This window comes from Squalius cephalus (assembly GCF_949319135.1).
Source record: "Squalius cephalus genome assembly, chromosome: 25".
Lineage (NCBI taxonomy): Eukaryota > Metazoa > Chordata > Actinopteri > Cypriniformes > Leuciscidae > Squalius > Squalius cephalus.
In genome coordinates, this window is record NC_137146.1 from 7,645,054 (window position 1) to 7,670,755 (window position 25,702).

A 25,702-nucleotide genomic window follows, 5' to 3' on the forward strand; every position below is an offset into this window, starting at 1 on the left:
TCTGCGCTGCTGCCATTAAAGTGAACAGAGATGGTCATTAATAAGGAGATTTAATTGTAGTATCCAATTGTGCATCCATTTAAGTGGCCAATAAAACGGCAATATCCTATTTTGTGCTCATATGGCAGAATGACCTTTTTGATGATGACTACATGTAGAAAGTGATCAGTCAGCGGTGCTCACGTAAATGCACGCACACATCCTGCAGCTGTACTGCAACCTTTACTTTAGAGTAGATCCTCAGCGGAGCAATGACATCACAGCGCACAATGAAATGGGCATTATCTTGTCTCAGTCAGGGTAAAAATAGCCCATAAACGGGAGCTGTAAAAATGCAGTGGCACTAGAAGAATTTCACCAGGATGTCAGTGAAGCACTAATATCAAATTTCATTTCAAAGTGCTGATGCATCTGTAAATTGAAGCTCCTGAGATAAAATAAGAGAAATGACATTTTGAGTGCAGTTAAAGTGCATTCAGACACAATCTGCCAAACGTATCACATGGATTGTCATACAGTAGATGACAATTTTAAGCTCTTTGTGAATGGAACAGTCCTACTGCTTCCTTTAGAAGTACAGGCATGTACATAACCTGGCATGTGCCCTACAGCATGGATCAGATTTGTAGTCTGGCTTCTGGAGGAAAAACGCTGTAATTTTTGTTGTTGTAATTTTAGTGGAAAAAGAGGGTGCCACAGTAAAATCAATAAATACTACTACTATTAGCTCCACCAATAATTAGAATTATAATAATTGGCTATCTGTAAATTTACTATGGTAAATTTTATGGGACAATACATTATGTACCTTATATACCAGTTAAATTACTTTGACAATACCTGAACTTTTATAGTAAATATTGTTGAAATAGTAAGTAAACTTAATTTAAATGAAATATAATCAAATATGTATTATATTAAAATTATAGTAATGTATAATTCCATTTACAGTAAAACTATAATTGCTATAATAAAAAATAAAATAATTCATGCATGTATGCGATGCATGTACTTTTACATTAAAATATTGTTGAAAGTTTTCTTTGCAAGTAAAAAAGTCACCTTGAAAATGACGACACCAAATTTGATTATATTTAATTTAGTCTTTTTTACTGTAAATGGAACTACATGCACACACATATCATAGTACATACTCAAAATAAAATAAAAAGCATGTTGTTTGGTTAGACTTTGTTTAATTTAGAGAGTGGTGTCTAGATGTGTCTACTTTGTGTGAAAAAAATTCTTTTCCTGTCTATGTTGTGTGAAATTTCAATTTCTTGTAGTGTGTTCTGTTGTATACATGACATTTTTTGCGCTGTTCTTCTGTTTGTGGTAGCACAGGCTGTGTGATACTGACCATCTCTCACATTGCCCTGACGGTTCACTTCTCCCAGTGTGGTGTGCAGTAACCCGTGTGCACTGCCCTGTGAAGGGCAATTCACCACGGATCTGCCAGTGATGACAATTTAGCCACCAGCCAGTGTTTATCCTCTGCCTCTCCTGTCCGTTTTACAAAATGCGATGCCATGTGCGGTTCAGAGCAAGTATCCATACTTGATACGAACAATCAGTTGTTGCATCGGAAATATGCTAAGAAAATCTATAGGATGGTTGTATCCAAGATCAACATCGATTTCTTAGGGGTTAGAATATTGCTTTGTTAAACACCAAACTGCTATGAGAAAATGCTACGCACAGCTGAAATATTTGATATATAATCCCATAAGATGCTAACAAAAATGTAAGTTAGGTAAATAGATTGTCTGACATAGATGTTTAGCTGAAGCTTTTATCCAAAGTGACAAGTGACTCCAGTTTCCCTGGAGCGCTGAAGGGTATGATGGGATGGTGATAGATCATACAGTCGATCAGTCTGAACCTGTGCCTTTTCAGCTGCTAGTTTAGATCTGTAACCACCAGGGTTGTGCTACATTTTGAACGGAAGAATTGACTCCCTTTGAAATCATGAGTGTGAATTTGAACTGAACTGGCCACACCCCATATAAAGTTTAATTGAAATTTGAATGACAGGGAGAGTATCTATCTATCTATCTATCTATCTATCTATCTATCTATCTATCTATCTATCTATCTATCTATCTATCTATCTATCTATCTATCTATCTATCTATCTATCTATCTATCTATCTATCTATCTATCTGTTTCTTTTCATTTTAATATTTTTGTTTACTTCATTACATTCAAATTCAAAGTGCAATTCTGTATGCTGTTTACTACCTCAGTCCAAATTCATAAATTTAATTACAACATAAAAGGCATTCCCAGTTGAATTCTGAATGGCGCATAACTCTACCACTACACCACACCATTGTTGTTAGCATCGATAGTGCTAAATGGAGATTCTATCATTTGTTAAATGGCTTTGGAGAGCATTTACAGACTACATTTACAATTCATAAAACCATTGCAATCCATATAAAAGATGTCAGATATATAGAGCTCATAAATGTATTGAACAAAGCATATTTTGTTGAGAACATTTCAGTGCTAGAATGCCCTGCTGAGTGTCAAGTTGATGCTCTGGGTCACTTTCTACCCACAGTGCTGTCTTGCACGCAGTTTTAATAAAGCATCTTTGCTGACGGATGCTTCATTGTTTTGACAAGAAAGCTTGTTTAGCTGTCTGCTTGGTTAAACCAAGGGTAAAAGCTGCACACGGCTCACAGCTGGTGCTCTCCACACAGGACGGAACCCTGTAAAAGTGCCCGAAGCAAGTGATTTACAACACCTTTGACTTCCTTATTCTTCTGAATGAGATTTTTTGTGCTGTTGGAACCATCGCTGTTAAGAGGATGTCAGGACTTTTCTAGAATCAATTTCAGTGAATAATTTTAAAGCTTCAGCCTTCATCTGGAAAGCCTTACTGGTGTGAGCACTTCACTCTGCCCTTGGACTTTAAAGGAGCCATATAATCCACGTTTTATTATAAGTTCAGGTTTCTTGCACTAAATGAGTTGCAATGTGCTGTAGTTTCATTGTCTTTCAGACACATGTTGTGTTTGCCACTGTACCTTTAAGACTTCTGCATGTGAAATAGCTCTGTTATGATTAGCTAACCTCTTTGCATTTGGAAACTGCCAGCATAGTTTACACTTCTTTAAATCGAATACTTCCCTACTATTTAGCATGCGAAAAACAGTACGCCAACAGAGTAGTATGTCCGAATGCATAGTATTCGAAAAACAGTATAGGCGAAACGTCCAGGATGACCTGCTACTTCAGGCAAGGGCATTGGGGGCCCGCAGTAAAACAACCGGAACGAGATTTCAACTGAGGGGGTTTGACTTTTTGCTGTCGCAGACAAAACCTCCCTATCGCGGGCAAATCGGCTTGTTGCGGTAACACTGAAAAAAAAAGAAAAAAAGTTGAGCTAACTTTAAACAATAAGGCTACTTATCACATTTTTTTAGTTGGCTCAACTTGTTTTTTTTTGTTGTCTTGACAAGAAGTTTAAAAGAATACCTGGTACTCATGAAGTATTTAAGTTGATTTTAACTGAAGCGAATTAGTTGAGTTAACTTAAAAAGTTGAATGCGATAGGTTGCCTTATTTTTTTAAGTTAACTCAACTTTATTTATTTATTAAACCCCAACCCTAATCGTTAAGTATGAACAGTTCAACAACTTGATCTGAGCCTGTCTCAAGCAGTCATTAGCTTTGCAGAAAACAATATGTCATGCAATACAATTGCAAAATAAGAACCAGCTCTCAATTCCCAAATACTTTTACTTAATCCATACATTTTTTATGGTATGTCCCCTTTAAAACTGAATCGGTATCTTCAAAGCCATCTAGCTTTCTGTTTCACACATGGTATTTATTATGGATGAAATGCTATCCATTTAGTATTAGTCTCAGCGCCCTTCAGGAGAAGTAGGAAAAGACATCTCCTGAGTTTCCTGCAGAGATCTGACTGTGCAGTAGTAGATGGAAGAGCAGTTTTCCACCAGGATAGATTTAAAAGCCATGTTTGGTTGAGCAGGACGGGTCCGAGGCAGCTGTAATGCCGAAAACAGCTATTCATTCAGTTCATAGTTCATTGAAAGTGTCTAGGCACATCATGTGTTAAATGTTTGTCTTTATTTTCCTCTCGCTCTCTTTTCCTCTTCCTCTCTGTTACTATCTAGCTTCCTTCAGACCCTGCAGGACTCCTAAAGACTTCAGGGCAACCACGAGATGTGCCTTTCTGATAATGTGTTGAAACCAAACAAGTGTAAACAGTCAAATAGATTTGCTCGCTGAACACTTGCTTGTCTTATCTGTGCATAAGTGCAGCCCTAGGCCTCTGGTTAAGTCATCTGTAGAGGGGGAATGGGAACTGAGAGGCGGTGCATGTGTCGCTCGCTTTTGATCTGCAAGCTTCTCGCAGATAAGACTTATTAGTTTGTATGCAAGAAAAAGCTTTCCTTATGAATTATTCCAGACTGATGTTTTCTGCACATTAAATGCCAGAGGACGAAGGTTGAGGGTTGAGCGTCATTGCTCTCAGAGGTTATAGTTTTACATAGTAATGTGAGCACTTTGTGTTTCAAGAAATCACAGGTGCAGCTGCCACACAAAACATAGAGACTCTTGATGTATTCACTTCCTCTTTGTTGCTTAAGATAGAAACTTGGCATTGAAGCAAGATGTCAAACTCTTTTACAAGAGCTTGACAGGCGACGCACGGCCAACGGCAGATGGCGGGTGAAAATCTAACTGGTAGAAACAGACACATTCTTGTGAACGTGCCCAGCGAGAGGGTAAAGGTGCTGATCTGCAGACCATGACAGGACATCCATTAAGATTATAATCAGTGTTTTCTGGGTTATTGTGAGGACACATTGCTGCACTCTTGATGAAAATTTCCTGTGTCTGATGTCACTTAGGCATTTTGCATATACTGGGAAAGGAAATTACAGATCATAAATTTACAAAACTGTAAAACTAACTTTTTTTGTGCAATATGTGTGTACTAACTACTGTACCGATTGGTGTGTTGATTTATTAATTATGTTTTTTTTTTTACAAACAAACAAAACTATAAATATTTTTTTAATTATGTATTAAAATTGCATTAAACCGATTAATTGTTTGTTTTGGTAACACTACAATAAGGTTCCATTGGTTAATATTAATGTATTATCTAACGAACAATGAGCAATAGATACGTTACAGTATTTATTACTCTTTGTTAGTTAATAAAAACAGTTAAGTAAATAAAGTTAGTTGATTATATACAACTGTTCATTGGTAGTTCAATTATATTAACAGATACATCTTTTGATTTTAAGAATTTATTAGTAAATGTTGAAGTATTCATCATTGTTAGTTCATGTAGTTAACTAATGATAACAAATGGAACCTTATTGTAAAGTGCTACCTTAGTTTTTTAATTAATGTTTTATTAATACTTCAAAAATATACATTTGATTTTTTATTATTGTTTTTAATAATAAATATAACATTAATAAGGGATCATTTAAATAAATCATTATTAGTTATAAATTAATAACTGGTAAGCAGGTGTGGGTATATCCGATGGTTAATATTTTATATTTTAACTACGTTTTTTTTTAATGCAATAATGAACAATGACAGTATTGCTAACATAATGCAAAAAAATAAAATAAAAATAAAATACTGTAGACTTGTAAGCCAATACTTTCACTAGTAATACTGACTTATATAACATCACTGTAATATTTTTCACTCAAAAGACCACAAGAACTCAAATCTTTAGTATGATTCAGTGAATTAGCCAATGGTTTTTGATAGCTTGCAGTTACCGTGGAGTTTTGTGGTCAGACGATGAGAATCTGGATCTAGAGTTCTGATAAAGTATCCGTTTTGTAACAGAGCTGTGGTCATGAGTCAACACAGGTGTCAGCTTAATGCAACAGCTTGTGTTTGAGACTCATCTCATTTCACTTTATAAATGAATGTGTTTGGATGTTCGCCAGTCATTTGCTGTTTGGTAAACTCATTAGTCATGATTCAGAGCAGGTATCACATGAAATAAAAATGGAGAATTAAATAAAAAAAACTCTGTGGTTAGTCTTGTTCTCCAATGTGGTTTTGTAGTTATAGTTCTCATATGCCTTCATTTTTAATTGAATTTAGGAATGTTTGACAAAAATATGACTTTGATTAAAAAACGAATGTTTTTTATATAAATATGAATAGAATGTATGCATGTAAAAATAGAATATTTAACTTTATAATGGGATAGTTTAAAAAAATCTCAAATTTTCAGTTTGAGATCAGTTTCAGCTATATGATCATGTAAATTCATATTAAAATGTTCATTAACAATATACTATCTTCAAATAATATTTTTGTTAGATTAAGTTCATAATCATTTGAAATAAAAATATAGTTAGAACAGGCTTGTAAAAAAGGCACTTCATCAGATGTTGATGCAAAATGATACTTCAAAACATTAAGGTCATTTAAAAATGAAATATTCCTCTTTAATATAACATATGCCTTTCATTTCTGTCTAGTTTCTCTGCTTGAAGAACATCAGGACATTTTTGCACGCCTGCTCAGAGATATTCGGGATGAAGAAGAGCGAGCTGTTTGAGGCTTTCGATTTGTTCGACGTTCGAGATTTCGGAAAGGTAAGATACAATTTCTCTTTCAAATCTCTTGTTTGAAACACGTAGTCACACAATCATTCTGCACTCGTCCCACAATGCACTGACATATTTGCTTGTTCTGTTTCCAAGCATCATCAAAGTGGCATGATTTACATTTTTCTTGTGCGACAGTCATCCGTCACAGTTTATGATATAGCTTCAGCCTCGGTCACAGATGTGGTAAAGACAGCAGGGTTGTGTTTGATTTTCCTGACATTAGCCTGTGCGTTGGCTGTGTTTTTTGTGGTGTTGTGTCTCAGTTGATTATGTTCTGAGATGCTGGGCTATTGGCTGTCTGCTGTAATAAATAGAGTGTCTGCGTCTCATCCTGCTTCTTATTTAGTCCACTCTTCAGTATGTTAAATTAAAGATCAGTGAATGACGGCAGGGGATGTGGCACGATTGTCTTGATGTATTACATCTTCAGATTAGTTAACATGCTTGTTGGACTGACTGTATGTGTGCATAACCGTGTTCCAGTTTTAACTGTGCATTATTACTGTGTATTAGTGAGCATATTGGCCCTGGCAGATGTTTTGCCCTAAGCTTGTTACTGCACTGATCAATATAGTCAAGAGCCCCTAAACCCCAAAGGGTCTCCTAATGCAAACTCAGCGACCTCTCAGTTCTCTCTCACCTGCTGTGAAACATGAGCAGCAGACTTTAAATGAGTGTTGTGTGATATTGAGAGTAATATTTCTCCTCAGGGAAGTAAACATGTAAACAGCATGCCTTCAGTTATACTGTAGCTGATTTTGATATGGATTTTGTTAAAGGTTAAAGTTTTTAGTTTTTAGTATGAATATGTTAGCCTTAAGGTTATGAATAAGCTGGTGCGTTGCAGAACAATGACAAAATTCGCATTTAGGAGATATAAGCATTCAAAACTTACAGTGTTTCACTTCCGCTAAAATGGATCACGAATTTTTATGACATTACCGCGGACTTCAGCTTCTCATCACATCTTCTGTCCAATCAAATGCTCTCTAGAATCTAAAGCGTCCCTCCCTCTATGCTATATACCACCTGGCCAAAGCGACCGGCATTGACATGTCACAGAGCAGTATGGGTTGGAGATGTGTGTTCGCTCGAGTTTTATTCCATTTTCCAACTGTACGATGGTTAAAGCTACACTGTGTAATTTTTTTAGTTGATTCTTAGCAAAAAACACTTAGTTCTTTCAAAAATATATGTGCTCATTAATGTATATTTACTTATACATTTTATTCTCGTTAGTTTATAATCTGCCATTGAAAGTACATATGGGTGAGGGGTTCGAATGCCAGTCGCCATGTTGCCCCTCCATCTTGAAACTACATTAGCCAAAGAGGGACATACCTGTAAATTCAAGCTTCGCCTTTCACGCTTTACACTGAGTGACACAGAGACGAGTGCGAGGGGGAGATTACTCGCGACTGCCGGCAGATTTGAAAGATTGCTGATGGAGGATCACGCCTATTTTTGAGGACATGTAGCAGAGTCGCCAAGGAAGCGAAAGAGAGAATTAAAACGTCAACGCGACAGGCAAATCAGCAAGACCAAAGTCAATATTGGAGTAACTTTTCCCAGATGGAAAGAGCTCATGAGGAGCAAAGATTTTAAAACGGACGCCGAAGTTGCCTGCTTTCTTCTCGACAGGTAATCCAGCCTATTTGTGTAAATTCAAAGTTTTATAGTTGCTTGTCTAACCATAGCATGGTTGTGCATAACGCCAGAACGACCTCTAGTATAACTTGCGTTACTTTTCCTCACGTCAATGGTGAAAAAGTATTGTTTACCTTGTAACATAAATCTGTGCTGCGACGGATCAAGCCATGTTAATCTTGGAATAATACGGCCACCGTAGGAGTTAAAACGCCCTCGAAATTGAAAGGAACAGAAACTAATATTCACTGGGTAGTCATATACAATTTCACCGCTAGATGGGGGAAATTATCACACAGTGTAGCTTTAAGAATGAAATGGCTAGAATTTATTCACACCTCTACTATTGAATCCAATCAATCATCAAGTACGAATTGAAGTCTGTGAGGTAAACCAAACGCTATTGGCTATTTGAAAAGGGTATTCAATATGTCTTGCCTTAGCTTCCTGTTTCAGTGGAAATTACGTCAACGGATCATACAAAGCTGCGCGTTCCAAGACACTTCAGTGGGCCTTTAAATAAGATGGAAATGGACAAAACTAACCTATTCTATAAAAACAAATCATTGTGCTTTTGTAAAATAAAGAAAACAAACAGGATGCCGCTTTCTGCCGTCCTGGTTTCCTTTCAGTGAAGCTTGTGGAGCGCGTCACAAAAATTAATCGAAACTCAGCTATAGGCTACTACCAAGCTCTTGCGTGCCATCTGAACTCTTGTTTTGGGTTGGTGCATAGATTGTCTCTTCTTCTTCTGTTCTTTTTTCTGTTATGGTGGTTAGCAAGCAGCGTTGCATTACCTCGCGTGCCCCCTTCTGGATTGGAGTGTTGATCGCCTGTGACTGACTGTATTCTTCGTCTGACTGTATGCACCGAACCGTGACATCCGTACTGTGACGGTTTGGGATGAATACGTGTACCGTTACACCCCTAATATATATATATATATATAGCCTAAATATACAGTGGTGTGAAAAAGTGTTTGCCCCCTTGGTAATATGATCAAATATGGCTGTAAAAAATAAATCTGCATTTTTAATCCTTTTGATATTTTATTTAAAAAATGTGCAAAAATCTAACCTTTCATTGAAGTAAAATAATTGAAAGTGGGGGGAAAATCACATTATGAAATAAGTGTTTTTCTCCAAAACACGTTGGGAACAATTGTTTGCCCCCTTTTATTAAATACTTTTTGCAACCTCTTTTTTCCAAGATAACAGCTCTGAGTGTTCTCCTATAATGCCTGATGAGTTTGGAGAACACCTGACAAGAGATCAGAGACCATTCCTCCATACAGAATCTCTCCATCCTGTTCTCCGTTATAAGATTTCTAGCACAGGCTGTCAGGTTTAGATTTTTTATCTGTTGGTATTTGATCGAATCCGTGATGCCATGTATCAGAACAAGATGTCCAGGACCTCTGGCAGAAAATTAGGCCCACAGCATTAAAGATACAGCAGAGTATTTCATTTTACACATGGGGCACTTTTTTATCCCTGTGTGCACCAAACCCATAATAAGTGTTTGAAAAGTAACTGACTCTACTGGAACTTCAAACGGGATGGGTTCTATGGTCAGATGAAACAAAAACATTAGCTTTTTTGGCAGCAAACACTTAAGATGGGTTTATTTTTTAAATAAAATATCAAAAGGATTAAAAATGTAGATTTATTTTTTACAGCCATATTTGTTCATATTTACCAAGGGGGCATACACTTTTTCACACCACTGTATATTGTTGGTGCGATAATTTTTTGAAAGTGCTATAAAATGCAACCCTTGCTGCGTCCGGACTCATTGCAGCTAATGGAGTGACAAAATCGACCATTTGAGTGAACGTCGATCATTTGACATGTTACACCTCCCCATTTATCCTAGTATGCTTTAAAAATAGATGTGGCTTCAAAGTTAAACTAAATGTTTCCAAAAGCTTTTTGCAAAGCTGTAGTTAGAGCTAATGTGTATTTTGGCAAATAAATATTGTTTGTCTTTGTTGTGCATGCAAGGGGCTCATGTACACTTGACCCTGCTATGCAATGTTTAGACGGTTTGACACCATTTAGTTCACTATCAGACATGTACAGTAGTAGAGCTTATGTCATCTGATCTTGTCCACAGCAGCATCCCGTACATGCACATCTATTCTCTTATCTCATATAGTCTCTGTGTATGTATTTATTAGCACAGTCTTCACACACACATTTAGACACTCTGTAAGACATCACCAATTTTTTCCACATGACTGACAAAACATCTGTCTCATTCTTCTGACACTCGCTCTGGGCAAATCTGCCAACACTTGTTTTATCACAAGTGTAGCACAAATATTGTTGGAAATGAAGTTTGTAATAAAGCAACATAGATACAGTACTAGGTCACTGTAAAATAGCTTCTAAAATTACAGAAATAAAAAGGTTAAAAAATAAATATATTTATTCATTAACATTTTTAATGTATTTTTCATTAAATGTTTTTGTAAATATATAAATGTAAATATATTTTAATTTATTAATAAAAATACATATATTAGCCTATGTATTAAATAAATGAGTAAATACTGTAAGGAAACGGTTTATCACAGTAAGCAAGCAGTTTTATTAAATCTGTATCAAGTTTGCATGAGCGAATTAGAATGTTCACTGAAATTTAAATAGATCTCCACTTAAAATTCTTTCACATTTTTTTGTTTTCTTTTAAATCAATTTTTTTTTTCATCTTTGTGCTGTCGGGGTTGCCTGGTGTGATGACGTGTTTTCTCACTGACTGATAGATCGTAGCGATTGATCTCCAGTAATAAGCTTTTGCGCTGCAGGGCTGTAAGCTTGATCGATGTTTGTCTGTATGTTTACAGCCACAGTGACAGCTCGACTAAACTCCTCCTTTCTCATTTATCCATCTGTCTCATCTATTCATCCACTGATTCTTATCCTCCAATCAATTCAATTCAATTCAAATTTATTTGTATAGCGCTTTTCACAATACATATTGTTTCAAAGCAGCTTTACAGAAAGTGCACTTCAGAAATGTACATAGAGAAATACAGTTAGTTAATCATGTATTGATTTAGGGCATAAACATCGCCAGTGTCGAGTCGTCTCTTCACAGGCGCCGAGTCGTCTCTGCACGGGTGTTGGAGAATCTGTAGTTTCCATGAGAGGCTGGATACAAACTGGAGCTGACGATCTGTATTTACCTCGGGACTAGCGTCCCGAGATAACAACAAAAAAGCAGATGGGAAATAATTAGCGTAGCTGCTGTTCGCAATATTAATGCATTCAATATCTGATTCAACTGTAGTATAAAATGTAAGTATTATGTGAATGCCTGGCTGAAGAGATGCGTCTTTAATCTAGTTTTAAACTGGGACAGCGAGTCTGAGCCTCGAACAATATCAGGAAGGCCATTCCACAGTTTAGGAGCTAAATGTGAAAAAGCTCTCCCTCCTTTAGTGGACTTAGATATCCTAGGAACGACCAGAAGCCTCGAATTTAGTGATCTTAAAGAGCGCGATGGATTGTAGGGCGATAGAAGTTCCGTTAAATACACGGGAGCTAAACCATTTAGGGCTTTATAGGTCAGTAGCAATACTTTGTAATTGATACGGAACTTTATAGGTAACCAATGTAGAGACGACAGAATTGGTGTTATATGATCGTATTTTCTTGATCTAGTAAGAACTCTAGCGGCGGCATTTTGGACTAACTGTAGCTTGTTTATTGAGGATGCAGGACAACCAGCTAATAGAGCATTACAGTAATCTAGTCTCAAGGTCATGAATGCATGAACTAACTTTTCTGCATCAGAAACCGATAGCATGTTACGTAGCTTAGCAATGTTTCTAAAGTGGAAAAAGGCTGTTCTTGTAACATATGAAATATGATTTTCGAAAGACAAGTTGCGGTCTAATATAACAGAGCAGAAACAAAAACAATCAGAGCAGAAACGTAATCTCTCTTTGCTAAATGGCTAATTAGGACTCATTATTTCAATGATATGAAATGGATTTGTTGCAAGTACTATTTAGCAGGTGCATTTCATGGAAAGTCCCCCTGGAGCTTCATGGGGAAAAATTGACCTTATTTTTTTAATACATGCTATTTTTTATTATTGTGAACAATTCACTAGACCCATCTTTTTTTTTTCTCTGTAAATGTTCTATTGCGCACAGAAATTCGAATGCAACTAGTGTTTTTTACAGTAGTTTTTATTAAAAATTGTATTTTTATTATTTTAGTTTAATTTGATTTTGCGTTTTATTATTATTGTTTTTAAATAGTCCTATTGAAGTTTTTTTTTAAAAAGGTATTTACTTTTACTTTTATTTCAGATTAAGTTTTAGTCATTTTAGTGCTTAACCAGTTATTTGCCAATACAACATTTATCATTTTTCTTCTAGTATTTATATTTTATTTTATTTCAGCTTTATTTCAATGAACAAAAATGAACTTAATAGTTTCAGTATTAGTTAATAACCCTAATATTATATTACCCATATTACATAATAACCCTAAATGCAACCCATGGTGACTTTAACTATTTTGCTGCTACTGCTACCATTTATTTAGCTCAGAAAAGTTAGAACATTTGTGTTTTATTTCATGAAGAAAATCATTTGGAGTCTTAAACAAGCAGCTGTTTTAGACACTTACATTTGATGTCATAACTGAGAACTTTGCTTACAAGCTTTATGTGACATATCCCATGATGTTATTGAAACATCAGTCATGTGATCCCATCATCAGCACTTCTGTTCTATTCTGAGCCACATGCTGCTGACAAATGAATGGAAATAAGTTCAAATATGACGTATTTGCTTCTGCATTTTCATTGCACTCAGGCTGACTTTGCAAGTTGGAACCGATGAGTACAGATGGGTGAAGTTCTCCTTAATTTCAGTTAGTTCGGTGAACCTTGCGCTGAAATGGTGAAGTCACAGAATTTCCTGAGGAATTGTGTTGAAATTAGTCTCCAGTAAATCTAGTGTGTTCTTGTAAATGCCGTTTCTCAAACTGTCACTGTTGCTGAGTGATCAGGTCTGTGTGTTTGTACATATGTCGAATGCTTGTGGGTTTTGGAGGAGATAGAACAAGAACAGAAGACAAGAAAACCACTCATGCTTTAGAAATGTAACAAATGTAGAGTAAGAGACAAAGTGAGCATCTGTGCTGCTATTGGATTTCCATAGTTAAATATATCACTGCCACCAAGTAGAAAAACTATAATCAATTGCTGCTCTCACTTTGCCAGCTTGCCTCTCTCTTTATTTGTCTCAGTCTTTACTACTTTTAGTCACTATATTATGGACATTGAATGAACAAGTAAGCCTATAAATATGCAGACGTATACTCCTGAGGGTGAAGTGTCCTTCAAGGCTCTTGTTCATGAGCGGATGTGTGGAGCTTATTGAGTATCGAGTGACAAGGTTTTTCAATAATGGATGCAGAGTGGTTGTTGTTGCAGAAAATCATTTGAGGGGGTTTGTGGTGGTCGATCTGTAAAAACCTAGTGAGCTGCCTACCTAGACAGCATGTTTAGGCTACATAGGCACATTTTTGATGTGTAGGATGCTCCAAAAATTGAAAATGTCCTTGCTGTGGAAAAACCTGAGAGAAATGGAGATTATATTATATTTCATTCAATGCTGATAAGTATAAAAAAAACTTGTTCCATCTAATTAAAACAGACTAATACAGTTTAGAGTAACATATTAGCGTAGCAACATATGCTAACAGCAAGCAGTATTTTAAATAGGTGTTATTCAAGTCATGTAATCTCGTTATAGAATGTAAGACACGTTACGCTGGATGATAGTATCCAGGAATCATCGTTTTGTTGAGTGTTAGAAGCAGTTCAGGCCTGAGGGCTACAACGTCTGGATGTGAACTACAGCACCTGACATCTGCTATTAGTCAAGAGTGTGTGGTGAAGTGTTAGGCTCTCAGAATGAGAACACACACCACACACATATGGAGGCGTGTGTGTCAAGTGCTCTGATTGTCCTCGAGGACACGCATTGATGATACCCATGCTCTCACTGAACTGAGCACAGGCGAATTCTAGCAGTTTTCCAATTTCTCCAGCTCTGTTATTATATTTTATCCCTTATTGAGATCCCATAAGGCATTACTTGTTGTTGTACTTGTAGGCTAGTTGTATACCTGTGTGACGTGTGCACACTTATGTATGCAGAAGATTTAAATGTCAGGAGTCGATGATTAGATGCAGGGGTTTCATCAGGCTTCTGGCAGAAGGGTTGCGTGTGTCTCTCTCTCTCTCTCTCTCTCTCTCTCTCTCTCTCTCTCTCTCTGTATGTCTGTCTGTCTGTGCTTCTGTCTGCTTGGCTATCTAACTCCAGTCACAGAGTCACATGCCCTCGAGCAGAAAGCTGTAAACTGCTGGAAAGCATTCACACTTCCTCTTTCCTGACTCGTCGACCTCTTACTACTACGTGGCGTTCCCTGAAGGTTGAGTTGCGAGCTTACTCACGCTTCCTGTGCTCGACTCATGGGGCCCCACGACGGAGGGGGATGGGGTGTGTGTTTAGACGAGGTGTGTGTGTAGACACCAAACCCTTCCTGAGATCAAGACCCTTGAACACATCTGAAGTCATTGGGAGAACTGGGCCCTCAAAAAAATTACATTAGGTTACTCTGTCACTTTGCAACATGCTAACAGTATTGAAATTGTGAACCCTGTAAAGTCTGTCAGTGAGGCATGCAGAGCTGCTGCTTTTGTGTTTGAAATTGGTCATATTTGTGGTTCAATTACAGCAAAAATTGATTAGGATCAGGGTTATTAGTAAACTAAAACTAAAACCATTAAAAAAATGATAATTGAAATGAAATAAACATTAACTGAAATAAAATAACATAAAATAAAATAAAACGTATTTTATTTAATCTAGTTGCCAAAGCAGTAGTTTAGCATTTAGTTTAACTTGTAAGTTAAAATTATAAAAATGTAGACACATGAAAAAAAAAAAAAAAAAAGAATAAAAAATTTCAAAAAATACTAAAACTTCAACTAAAATGAAAATAAAATATAAAATACAAAAAATAATAATAATAAAAATGATAATAGTGTCTCTGTGATACTAAATAACACTGGTTAGGATATAGGCAGCAGTTTTTGAAACAAAGCTTTTATGTATAGGTCATTGTGCCATGTCATATTTTAAGAGGAACTACCTAAATTATCATACATTTCCTGAAATGTATTGAAAAATCAGAACAACTGCTAAAGCTGCTTGCTTCCTCTACAGTGTTTCTCACTGAGAAGATGAAAGGCAGGTGTGTGTTTTGGTGTGCATGGTTCCTTGCTGTGGTCAGTGCCATCACAGATGGGGCTTTTTGCAGAGCCCGTTTAACCCTTCCATCATAACCACTAAGGGTCCTGTGTAAAGAACTGCAAACATCAAACACTCTGTACCACCCGAGTGTCCTATTTACACATCATGTTCAAGCTGCATATCTCTTCAAAGTGGGCTGCAAAGACGGATTTTTTTCAGTCTGTAGTGGGCGCTTGGTGCGAAAACACAAAAGCCGAATCGCGCTTGAATCCGTTATAAGCTGTTTGATCCTTGGAAGCGTGGCATTGCGAGGCTTTATACTGAAGGTGTCATTTTTAAAGCCAATTAGAGATATTTTTGCTTGCAGATTTGAGATTTTTTTGATTCCAGCGCACCCTCAAGCCATCTGTTTGGATCCAAGTCAGCTCCAGCGAAGCTCAAAGCCGTGTGCTTTAGAAAAGATGTCCTTCCAAATGCAGCCAGGAACAGATTTTTAGGAACTGTTTTGAGTCCACAGTACATGGATGATAATACATACACACAATATTTTAGCATAACTTCATCATAAAAATGTCACAGAGGAACTTCAGCCAGACAGTATTGTTTATGTGTTGAGGGGCAGGACATAACCGTAATGTAGTTGCCGGTAATATTTAATAAAATATACACTATAGTGTAAATTACAAGAAATAGTAAAATCAACTTTCAGTCAAATATTGTTTCTGGAGGTTACATCCGTACGTTAGTAGTTGGCGACAAGTCTTTATGAGTGACTCATTGAATCATTAATTCAACAGATTTTTCAAAACGCTGATTCATTCAGGATCGGAAAGTTATAAGTTATTGAATGATTCATTCAATTGATTTGTAAAAAATCGGTGATTCATTCAGGATTGAAACTAGTTATAAATGAGTAGGCTAAGTGAATCATTTATTCAACCAATCATTCATAAATATTCAATAATATGCTTTGCAATAATTTTGTTTATGGGCTTCTCAGCAAAAATGTATATACAGTATGCGATTATTTGTGTTTGATAATCAGCCTAATGTGTTAATTACTTTTTTTAATCAACTGCATATAAAACATGCTTATTATTCGAGAGATAGATATCAGTCAGCGACTGTGGACCAGTAATTCACACTGGCTGAAGAAGTTTAGAGCTAATGTTTATTGAAAGCAGTGATGCCATAAAAACAGAAGTGAAAACATGACAGATTGTACACCACTGTTATGATTCCATCTCGTCATCACGATATTCACTTGAAATTCCACTTGCTCTGCATACTTAAATAATGGTCCTATTTTGTTCCTGAAGGATGATGCCTCAGAGCTGTGTGGGCAGTGTGTGGGTGCGGGAGAAGCTGTGTGGAGTTTCATTTGGTTGTGAAACAGAAATGCAGAAAATGCTGTTTTATCATTTTCATTTTGTGATAAAGATCTTGGGTTCATGAGGTTCCCTATTATATACTGTCTCATATAATAGTGTGCTGTTTAAATTAGATTTATTCACATTACAAGGAAATTATCATTTTTCATAAAAAGAAAGACAGCAATGAGCTGAGATCATTATGTAGGTCATAATAGCAGCTGTTTCCTCTCGAGTCGGATCCACCTGGCTCAGATCAGTGTTAGCGTTGGGGTTTTCAGCGAAATATTACTCAGGACTTGTTGTGAATATGTTGCCACGTGAGCACCGGTTCTGTCTGTGCAGTGTTGTTTTCACCTCCTAGAACATTGGCGTAGAGTTTAGGATGGACTTGCCAAAAATGGTGATATTGCAAACACAGTTGCAAAGGCCAGAAAGTAAATTTCATCCTGTTCATGAAGTTTATGTGTTTGTCCTGCTAAAGAATCGATCTGCAGATGTTCTATTCTGAACTGTTGGGTATAGTATCAGTATGAAAAAGCAGACAAACACCGTTTTTATTTCTTCTGTGGAACAAAAAGTAAAAAAAAAAAAAAAGACTGTTAAGCTGTGACAAAAACAAACCAAAAAAATCTGGATAGAAGTAGTCCACATGATTTGAATGAAAAAATCTAAAGATATTATTCACCAATAATGTTCCCCTTCAGTGACCTAATCATTGAGTCAGTAAGAACTCAAATTTGTGAACATATCAGTCAGATTTGTGAATCATTTGTTCAGTCCAATGTCTGAACTGGATCAACTGGTTCACTGAAAAAAAAAAAAAAGGTTCAAAAGAAGCCAGTGGCTGCACCCGAGATTTCATACTTCCCTACTATATAGTAGGTGAAAAACAGAATGTGAAAAAAGAAGTATGTCTGAATTCACAGTACTCATAAAAGAATAGGAAAAAAGTACCTGGATGAACTACTTCTGGTGAGATACTGAAGTGTGCATATGCATACGATGGACACTTTACTGTCCCATGAGGCCACGGGAGAGGATTTGTGAATGGCAGTGAAGCGACGTAACTGATGCTGGTACAGTATGTCTCATGATAATGTCAACGTGTTGTACGTACAGATTGCATTCATATTACACACACACATACTATATTCAAAGAAATTACCTACTCAAGAGAGTATGCAATTTCAGATGCAGCCAGTGAGTTAAACTAAAGACTATAGAATTACACAAGATGCATCACTCACATTGTTTTGAATGGGGAAAAGAGCAACGCTTGATATGGCGGAATAAGTCCCGCCTTCTAAATAAGAGCCAATCACAGATTGGTAAACTCATCACGTCACTGCAGTTGCCATTAAAGGAGAACTCCGGTCAATTTGAACATTGAGCTCATTTTTTGTAAATTTGGAGTGCTGTCAGTACAGAGAACAACGACAAAAATCGGTGTTGCCTACACCGAGTTATCCTCTTTTTAAAATTTGCACCCTGTTGACTTCAATCGATTGTCGAGTTCACACGCATAGGTTTAGTACGTACGATCATGTGCCCGAACTCGACAATCGACTACTGTGGGTTTCAACCGAAAACTGGATGTAAATACAGGTATGTGCGCTGGCTGAAATAACATCATTTTTATTCATATCTTTCACATCTACTGCAGTCAGATTCACCGTGTTCACTCTGAAGGAATCACTCACATGGCTGGGCACTTGTAATGACACATCAAGGATGTTAAGAGGCTAAAAGCAGGTTTAAAACTTGCCCCATTGAAGTCAACAGGGTGCAAATTTTAAAAAGAGGATAACACGGTATAGGCAACACCGATTTTTGTCGTTGTTCTCTGTACTGACAGCACTCCAAATGTACAAAAAAATGAGCTCAATGTTAAAATTGACCGGAGTTCTCCTTTAAAAGCTCCGGAGTCAGTCAGGCGCGCGCTTCCACTGAGCATGTGCATTAGCTTGATCCAGCCTGAAAGATTTCGTTTTCTGTCATGATTTGAGAATTTAGACACAAAATTTATGAGACAGTTGTCAGATTTCATCTGTGATTTCAAATATGAAATTTAATTGTAGCATGGCGAACAGTTTTGGAGAATTTGATGTTTCCCCATTCAAAAAGATTGCACTTGTCTTGCACACCCGAGAGGCGTTTCAAAGATGGCTGCAGAGTGAAATGACTTGTCTTAAAGGGACTTTGGTTAAACTCTAGTTTGTGAACAAATCAGTCAGATATGTCAATCATATGTCAATCAACTGGTTCAACATATGATAGCTGAATCTGTTTATGGTCTGAAGAGCTACACATGAAAGAGTTAAACAAAGGAGTGTTTTTAAATGTGCAAATGGAAGCTGTTCATTTTAAGTCATCTCTCATTCTGGCTGATCATGTCATTCTTCAGGTTAAAACATCTGTAAGTGTATTCTACTTTCACTTGCTTTCATGGCTGTGGTTTTATTTATAAGGCAGTATTGTACTGTTTCTGAGCTCTGCTTTAATTATAGGGAACATCCATAAAAGCACAGATGAGTAAAATGAATAATTAATCTGCATAAAAATGGAAAAATGTAACTGAATTAAAAATTCATTTCATTGTCATATTAGATACGACCTTGCCAGTCATGGGACCCATTAAACAGCTTCTGTACCAATGTCAGTCACATGCCCTCTGAGATCTGTGAATGACATTATATTAAGCTCCAGTGATCCATAATCACTGATCTGGAATCTGAAAGTAAGGAGCGCTTCAGGAACGTGCCTGCTGGAAAGCCACAAAGAGAGAGATAAGAGAGTGGATATAAATGTCTACAAGCCGTAATGGTCTTTACGAGACAACGCTTGTCTGCTTTTAGACAGAGGTACAGAAATAGACCACACAGGCTTCTGGGGGATTGATGTCTGATTGAGGCTCATAATTAAACATTCACTCTTACTGAGTGCAAAATTACAGTACAGCGTTATTATGGAGAATATCAACAGGGATTAGACAGAGATGTTTTTACAGCACCATTTTTACAATCAGATTGATGTGAGTTTTGGAGACTTCTCTGTGGCCTGTGTCTTATGTGGAAGACAAAACCGTTATGAAAAGCTTTAATACATCATTTTACATCATTAATACAATCATTTGGTGTACTGTAAATGAATACGACTAAGTTGTCATATTTCATAATTCATCATAATTTATGGTGTTGGTTATTGAAGTGTGAAAGTATTGGACTGGATTATGAAATCAGATACTTGTCCCGTAACATGGTGAATGTAGAAACCGGTTGCGGTAAATATTAATGAGGAAAAGCAGAGAATATATCATATATAACATTTCAAGCCTCTGTGAAGTCACAATAACTGCAAAATCCAAGAGTGATTCAAATAATTATGCTTATAAAAATGCATTCTGTAATCATATAAAACTACATTACAAACTGTAAACAGACAGAACATCCTCATGCAGGTCTCTTTCTTTTAGTCTTTTATTTATTGCAAATAAACACGTTTGTCTGTTTGTATATTAATTGTATCACTGTTCTGTTGTAAGTAAAGCATCCACAGTTTTATGCTCACTCAGATGCCCATGTGTGGATGCTTCTTATGCTTTGTAGCTATAAGAAGTTAAACTTTTGTAATATTTGCATATTATTTGAATGTCTAGTAAATATGAAACCGTTTGTACTTGTGAATTCGGTGTGTGCGTGTACACCTGCATTGGTATACGTGTATTTGAATAGATCTTGCCAAAGACCTTGCATGTGCACTGTTGATGCCATCTATCTGATTTATCTGTGTCATGCTCTGTACTTGAGACATTAAAGGACAGCGGATAGATTGAGACAGATAAAGACAAGATGAGACAGCAGGAAACATGCTCTTGCAGTTTGATGATAGATGGGAGATGATATGGGTGGCACTTACCACTAATAGGGTAAAATTTGCATTTGAAATGAAAAACTAGCTAGTTTTAAACATACTAACTTTGTTTTAAATAGATGTTTATTTAATTTTTAAAATAGCAGTCACACAAATCAAACTGTATTTAGACATGTCCCGAATAATGTCCTAATATAATAGCATAACATTTAGACTTTCTAATGTCGACAATCCAAGTTTTCTGAAGGTTAAGCACCTCCTTTCATGGAAAAAGAGGCTGACGTATGTAAGTTTTAATCAGATGGATCCTCCTGAAGTCCCTGGACCTGGTGCCGGTGATTCTACAGCAGAGACTGTATTTCCTTAATGTGCGTTAATTATAGTTGAAATGTTCTTAAACTTTCAGTCCACTTTGTTTAACTTGCATCAGCAAATCTGGCATTGTGAGGAAGATTTTCCAATAACTATTTTCCAACTACTATATATCAGTGGTGTTCTGAAATGAGGAGGCAAAGTCCTCACAGTTTTTTTTTTTTTTTATGATTTTGTTTTTAATAAATCAAATGTAAATTCATGTCCCAGTTGCATAATGTCATCACATGTTCCATCAAAAAAGAGAAACCAAATTCAATTCTAATGTTGTATTTTTACATTAATTAAGTAATTAATGTTCTGTTTATTAAAACCAAGTATAAATCTCATCAATTAGTATATAAATATATATAAATAAATTCATTACATATATAAAATATAATGCGTGTATAGATAATACAAACTGTATTATCTTTATATTTATAACTGATTTTTAATCTATAGTTGTTTTGAGTCGAGCTGAGAAGTCAATGCCTTATTTTTTCTCATTTCACTGTTCTTGTGTAATTTTTATGTGTTAAATTATGAATAGGAGAAAGGCCACAATGTTTTTTGAGAATATGAAACTAGACTCGAGCAGATTCACTGAGCACACTTAAGAGTCATACCGAAATCTTACTGCTGTCACTTCAGTGAATATGCATCTACAAACCAACCTGCAAACTTCTCTGCACACTTTTTTGGAGAAACAGAAACAATTTTCTTCAGAGACAAGCCTCTCAGCATTCACAGAGAGAAACATTCCCATTGTTTTTGGAATCGGAAGCAGTCTAAAGTCACGGATCCACTCAGGTGGTTTTACAGGGGGTCTTTGAAGCACGCTACCTGTTAGAGACGGTTCCCACACTTTCCTCTCCTTCAGCCTGTTATGTAAGCCCTTACGACGCAATCAGATCCTGGAAATAAAGGGGCTTTTCTTACTATGTTTTGTAAATCTTTTTCCAGTTGTCTTTAACTCTCAATGCACCTTCCCTTTTCTAAATGCAATTTTCCCTAGAACACTTAGAAAGGTTTTCATTTTGTGTCATGTATAAAAAGCTCTGTGCTATTTTTGCAGTGATGAGGCATGGCCTGATGGTCTATTACCTCTTGAAAGTGAAAGTAACCTTTGCTTAGTTTGCACTAGCTCCATTTTTGGTCTTCCTGTTCTGTGCTGTGCCGGTTTTTATGAGAGACATCCCTGTACAGAATGAACACTTGCACCTTTGAGATTTTCGTAGTGTACAGCTCCTCGTCTGAACAGGAAGCCAGACAAACCATTCGTCTCTTTTAACTGTATTATAATTTCCAGTGTTTGCATGTGTGTCTTTTATCAGCGCTGATGTGTCTGAATGTTTGAAAAGCATAAAACACTACATTTGCAGCATGTTTACTACCAAACTAGGTGGAACTTACTGTGACAGGCCTGAATACAAATCATGTAATTTCCGTTTGGAAGTGTTACAATAGCGAGGTGGTGATATGAGGGTGGGAGGGTGGAAATCCCAGCTGAGATTTCCCAAACGCAGCGTGTGGTATAATAACCAACAGATAGCCAGCTTCATACTCCGCCAACGTGTACTTTTGGGTTAGTGAGGTTACAGAAAATCAAGAGTTTCTGTTTGAAGAAAAACACATTTATCATTTAATTGTTCAAATCCTGTACGATTTTTACCCAAGTAAACACAAAAAGAAATGTTAGACAGGATGTTCGTGCTGCTCTTTTTCATGCAATGAAACGAGGGGCTGTCATTCACCGAAAATAACAAGAAATCACCATTAAATACCATAAAAGTATAGTCCGTATGACTTAAAAGCTATTGCATGATTTCAGAAGACTTGTGGACTTTTATGGTACTTTTTGTCTTTTTTTTTTAGCTTGAAAGTTTGGTCACCAACTCCCCATTCACTTTCATTCTAAACAAAAGAACAGTTTCTGCATTCTGTTAAACTTCTCCTTTTGTGTTCCACTGAAGAAAGAACATCATACAGGTTTAGAACCTTTAAAACATTGACAATATCATTTAGTGCCTTCCTCTTAGCATCTGCTTATGGGAACCACCGAGTAAGTGCTTACATCAAGGTTTTTAGGTTGCCCCCAAAAAATTGCATACCCAACACATTGATTCACAAAAGGCCAAACTGACTGAACCGTTCTACCTCCAACAATGCAGATGAATTATTTCCCTTCAGCATGTCAGACTGGTTGCATATTAGATGCATTGGATCAGATCTCTTTGCAAGACTGAATCTTAGACAGGATGAGCATCTTTCTCTCTTTCTCTCAGTAAAAGGGGTCAGAGTAGTGTGCATGGATTGACAGTTGCTTGACTCGGTGTGTGCTCTGTATTCATGATGTAATTCGGTTGTCATGCACACAGCAGAGTTCAGCTGAGCTGGTGTGATTGCAATTGATTTCTGAACACGTCTTTCCCAGACGCTACGGGTTCGAAAGCTCAAACCACACATGCGCTCATCATGGAAATCTCCTTAAATACATCTGGAAATTATGCATTAGTTTTACTATTAATTAATTGTGCATATATTTGTTTGACCATGTTTGTGTTTGTTTGCATTTGAATGGACTCCTGTGCAAATATTGTTCATGACTTGACTGTAAAATCTGGCATTGATGTGTTGATTATTCATAAGCAGCTCCGTGGAAGATCAGAGAGGTGAACACTCTTGGTGAACGTGTAGAGCACAAAAGATTATGATGAATCTTTCATACTTTTCATGTCAGAGGCTGATGTGCACGTAAACCTGAACGGCATTGAAATGTTGATGCACACTGACCCCTACTGGTACTAATGTTGCGGTGCTGTTATTTCTGTTTTGAAGATTATGTGTTCTTTGTGGGTAACACTATCTTTCATAAAGAACATTTACAAACATATTTCATTATATAATACTTGACAGGGTTTTAATAATAATAAGGTTTTAAATAAAAGGCCTGTTCACATTAAAGCACACACACACACACACACACACACACACACACACACACACACACACACACACACACACACACGTCTGGTTCACTATCTTTGTGGGGACTCTCCATAGACTTAATGGTTTTTATACAGTACAAACTGTATATTCTGTCCCCTTACCCTAACCCTACCCCTAAACCTACCCATCACAGAACACTTTCTGCATTTTTAAATTTTCAAAAAAATACAATTTAGTATGTTTATTTACCCATTCCCCTCATGGGGACCGCTGACTGGTCCCCACAATGGAGGTGATCTCAGGTTTTACTATCCTTGTGGGGACATTTGGTTCCCACAATGTAATATAAATCAAACGCACACACACACACACACACACACACACACACACACACACACACACACACACACACACACACATTCTTGTACATCTATCTTCATGAGGACTTTCATTGACACAATGCAATCTCTAGCCGCTTACCCTAACCTTACCCATCACAACTAAGTGCCTAACCCGAACCCTTACCCTAAACCGACCCTTAACCTAATTATAACCTTATCCCTAAAACCAAGTCTTGACCTTCAAACAGGCCTTTAAAGGGGTCTCAGAAAGTGAGGACTGGCCAAAATATCTTCACTTTACTCTCTTTGTCTTCACTCCAATGGTCTAAAACTCAAACTGATCCTCACAAAGATAGTTGTACAAGTACACACACACACACACACACACACACACACACACACACACACACACACACACACACACACACACACACACACACACACACACACACACACACACACACACACACACACACACACACACACACACACAATGACCCCTAAACTTTCCTCTCTTGTAATAAAATAATTTAAGCTCAAATCAATAAAATAATTGAAGTTCAAATCAATATTTCATGTTTTTTAGGTAACAGTTATCTTTTTCTTGTATCTTTCTCTTAGGTTATGGACACACTGTCCAAACTCTCTCATACACACATTGCACAGCAGACTGGAATAAGGTACAGTACATTATAAAAAAAAAGAAGAAATGAAAATTTCTATTTTACGAGTGCTGATGAAAATGCATATTTCTCTCTCTCTCTTTCTATTCTAGGCCATTTCCCACAGAAGAGAGTGTTGAGGATGAAGACATTTATAACCATCTAGAGGATCTGATAGAGTGAGTCATTTTTTGGCTTACATTGCTTGTCTTCCTCTGCAGAAACAAGATGATATTTTAACCTTCAGCTCACTGTATGGTATCGGTTAGGAGAGATATAGGAGCCTCAGGCTGGAGCACACAGGAGGTTAATGTTAATATGTTGAGTCATGGCATAATGTGTGCCACACACATACTGTACTCCTGTAGATATCCTGTAAAATATGACTTTTGCCAACTTTTACTAAGTGTTGTCAACACATAAAGAGATCTTTTTTTAGTTAGGATCTTTATCATATATAATTATGGGAGAAAAAAAAAGTTAATTGTGTTTATATCTCACAATTCGGACTTCGTAACTTGCAATTGTGAGTTTATATCTCAAAATTCAGAGAAAAAAAATTCAGAATTGCAAGTTATA

The 25,702-nt window shown here is 36.7% G+C and overlaps 1 protein-coding gene across 2 annotated transcripts in view; it reads left to right on the plus strand.

Moving 5' to 3' along the window:
• vav3 (vav guanine nucleotide exchange factor 3) overlaps nt 1-25,702 on the plus strand; it is a 67,861-nt gene that overhangs the window by 8,293 nt on the left and 33,866 nt on the right. For both annotated transcript variants that reach the window (XM_079863530.1, XM_079863529.1), the window contains exons 2-4: nt 6,511-6,627; nt 25,083-25,141; nt 25,237-25,302. In XM_079863530.1, coding sequence (XP_079719656.1) covers nt 6,511-6,627; nt 25,083-25,141; nt 25,237-25,302 — 242 coding nt within the window. The remainder of the gene's footprint in view (nt 1-6,510; nt 6,628-25,082; nt 25,142-25,236; nt 25,303-25,702) is intronic.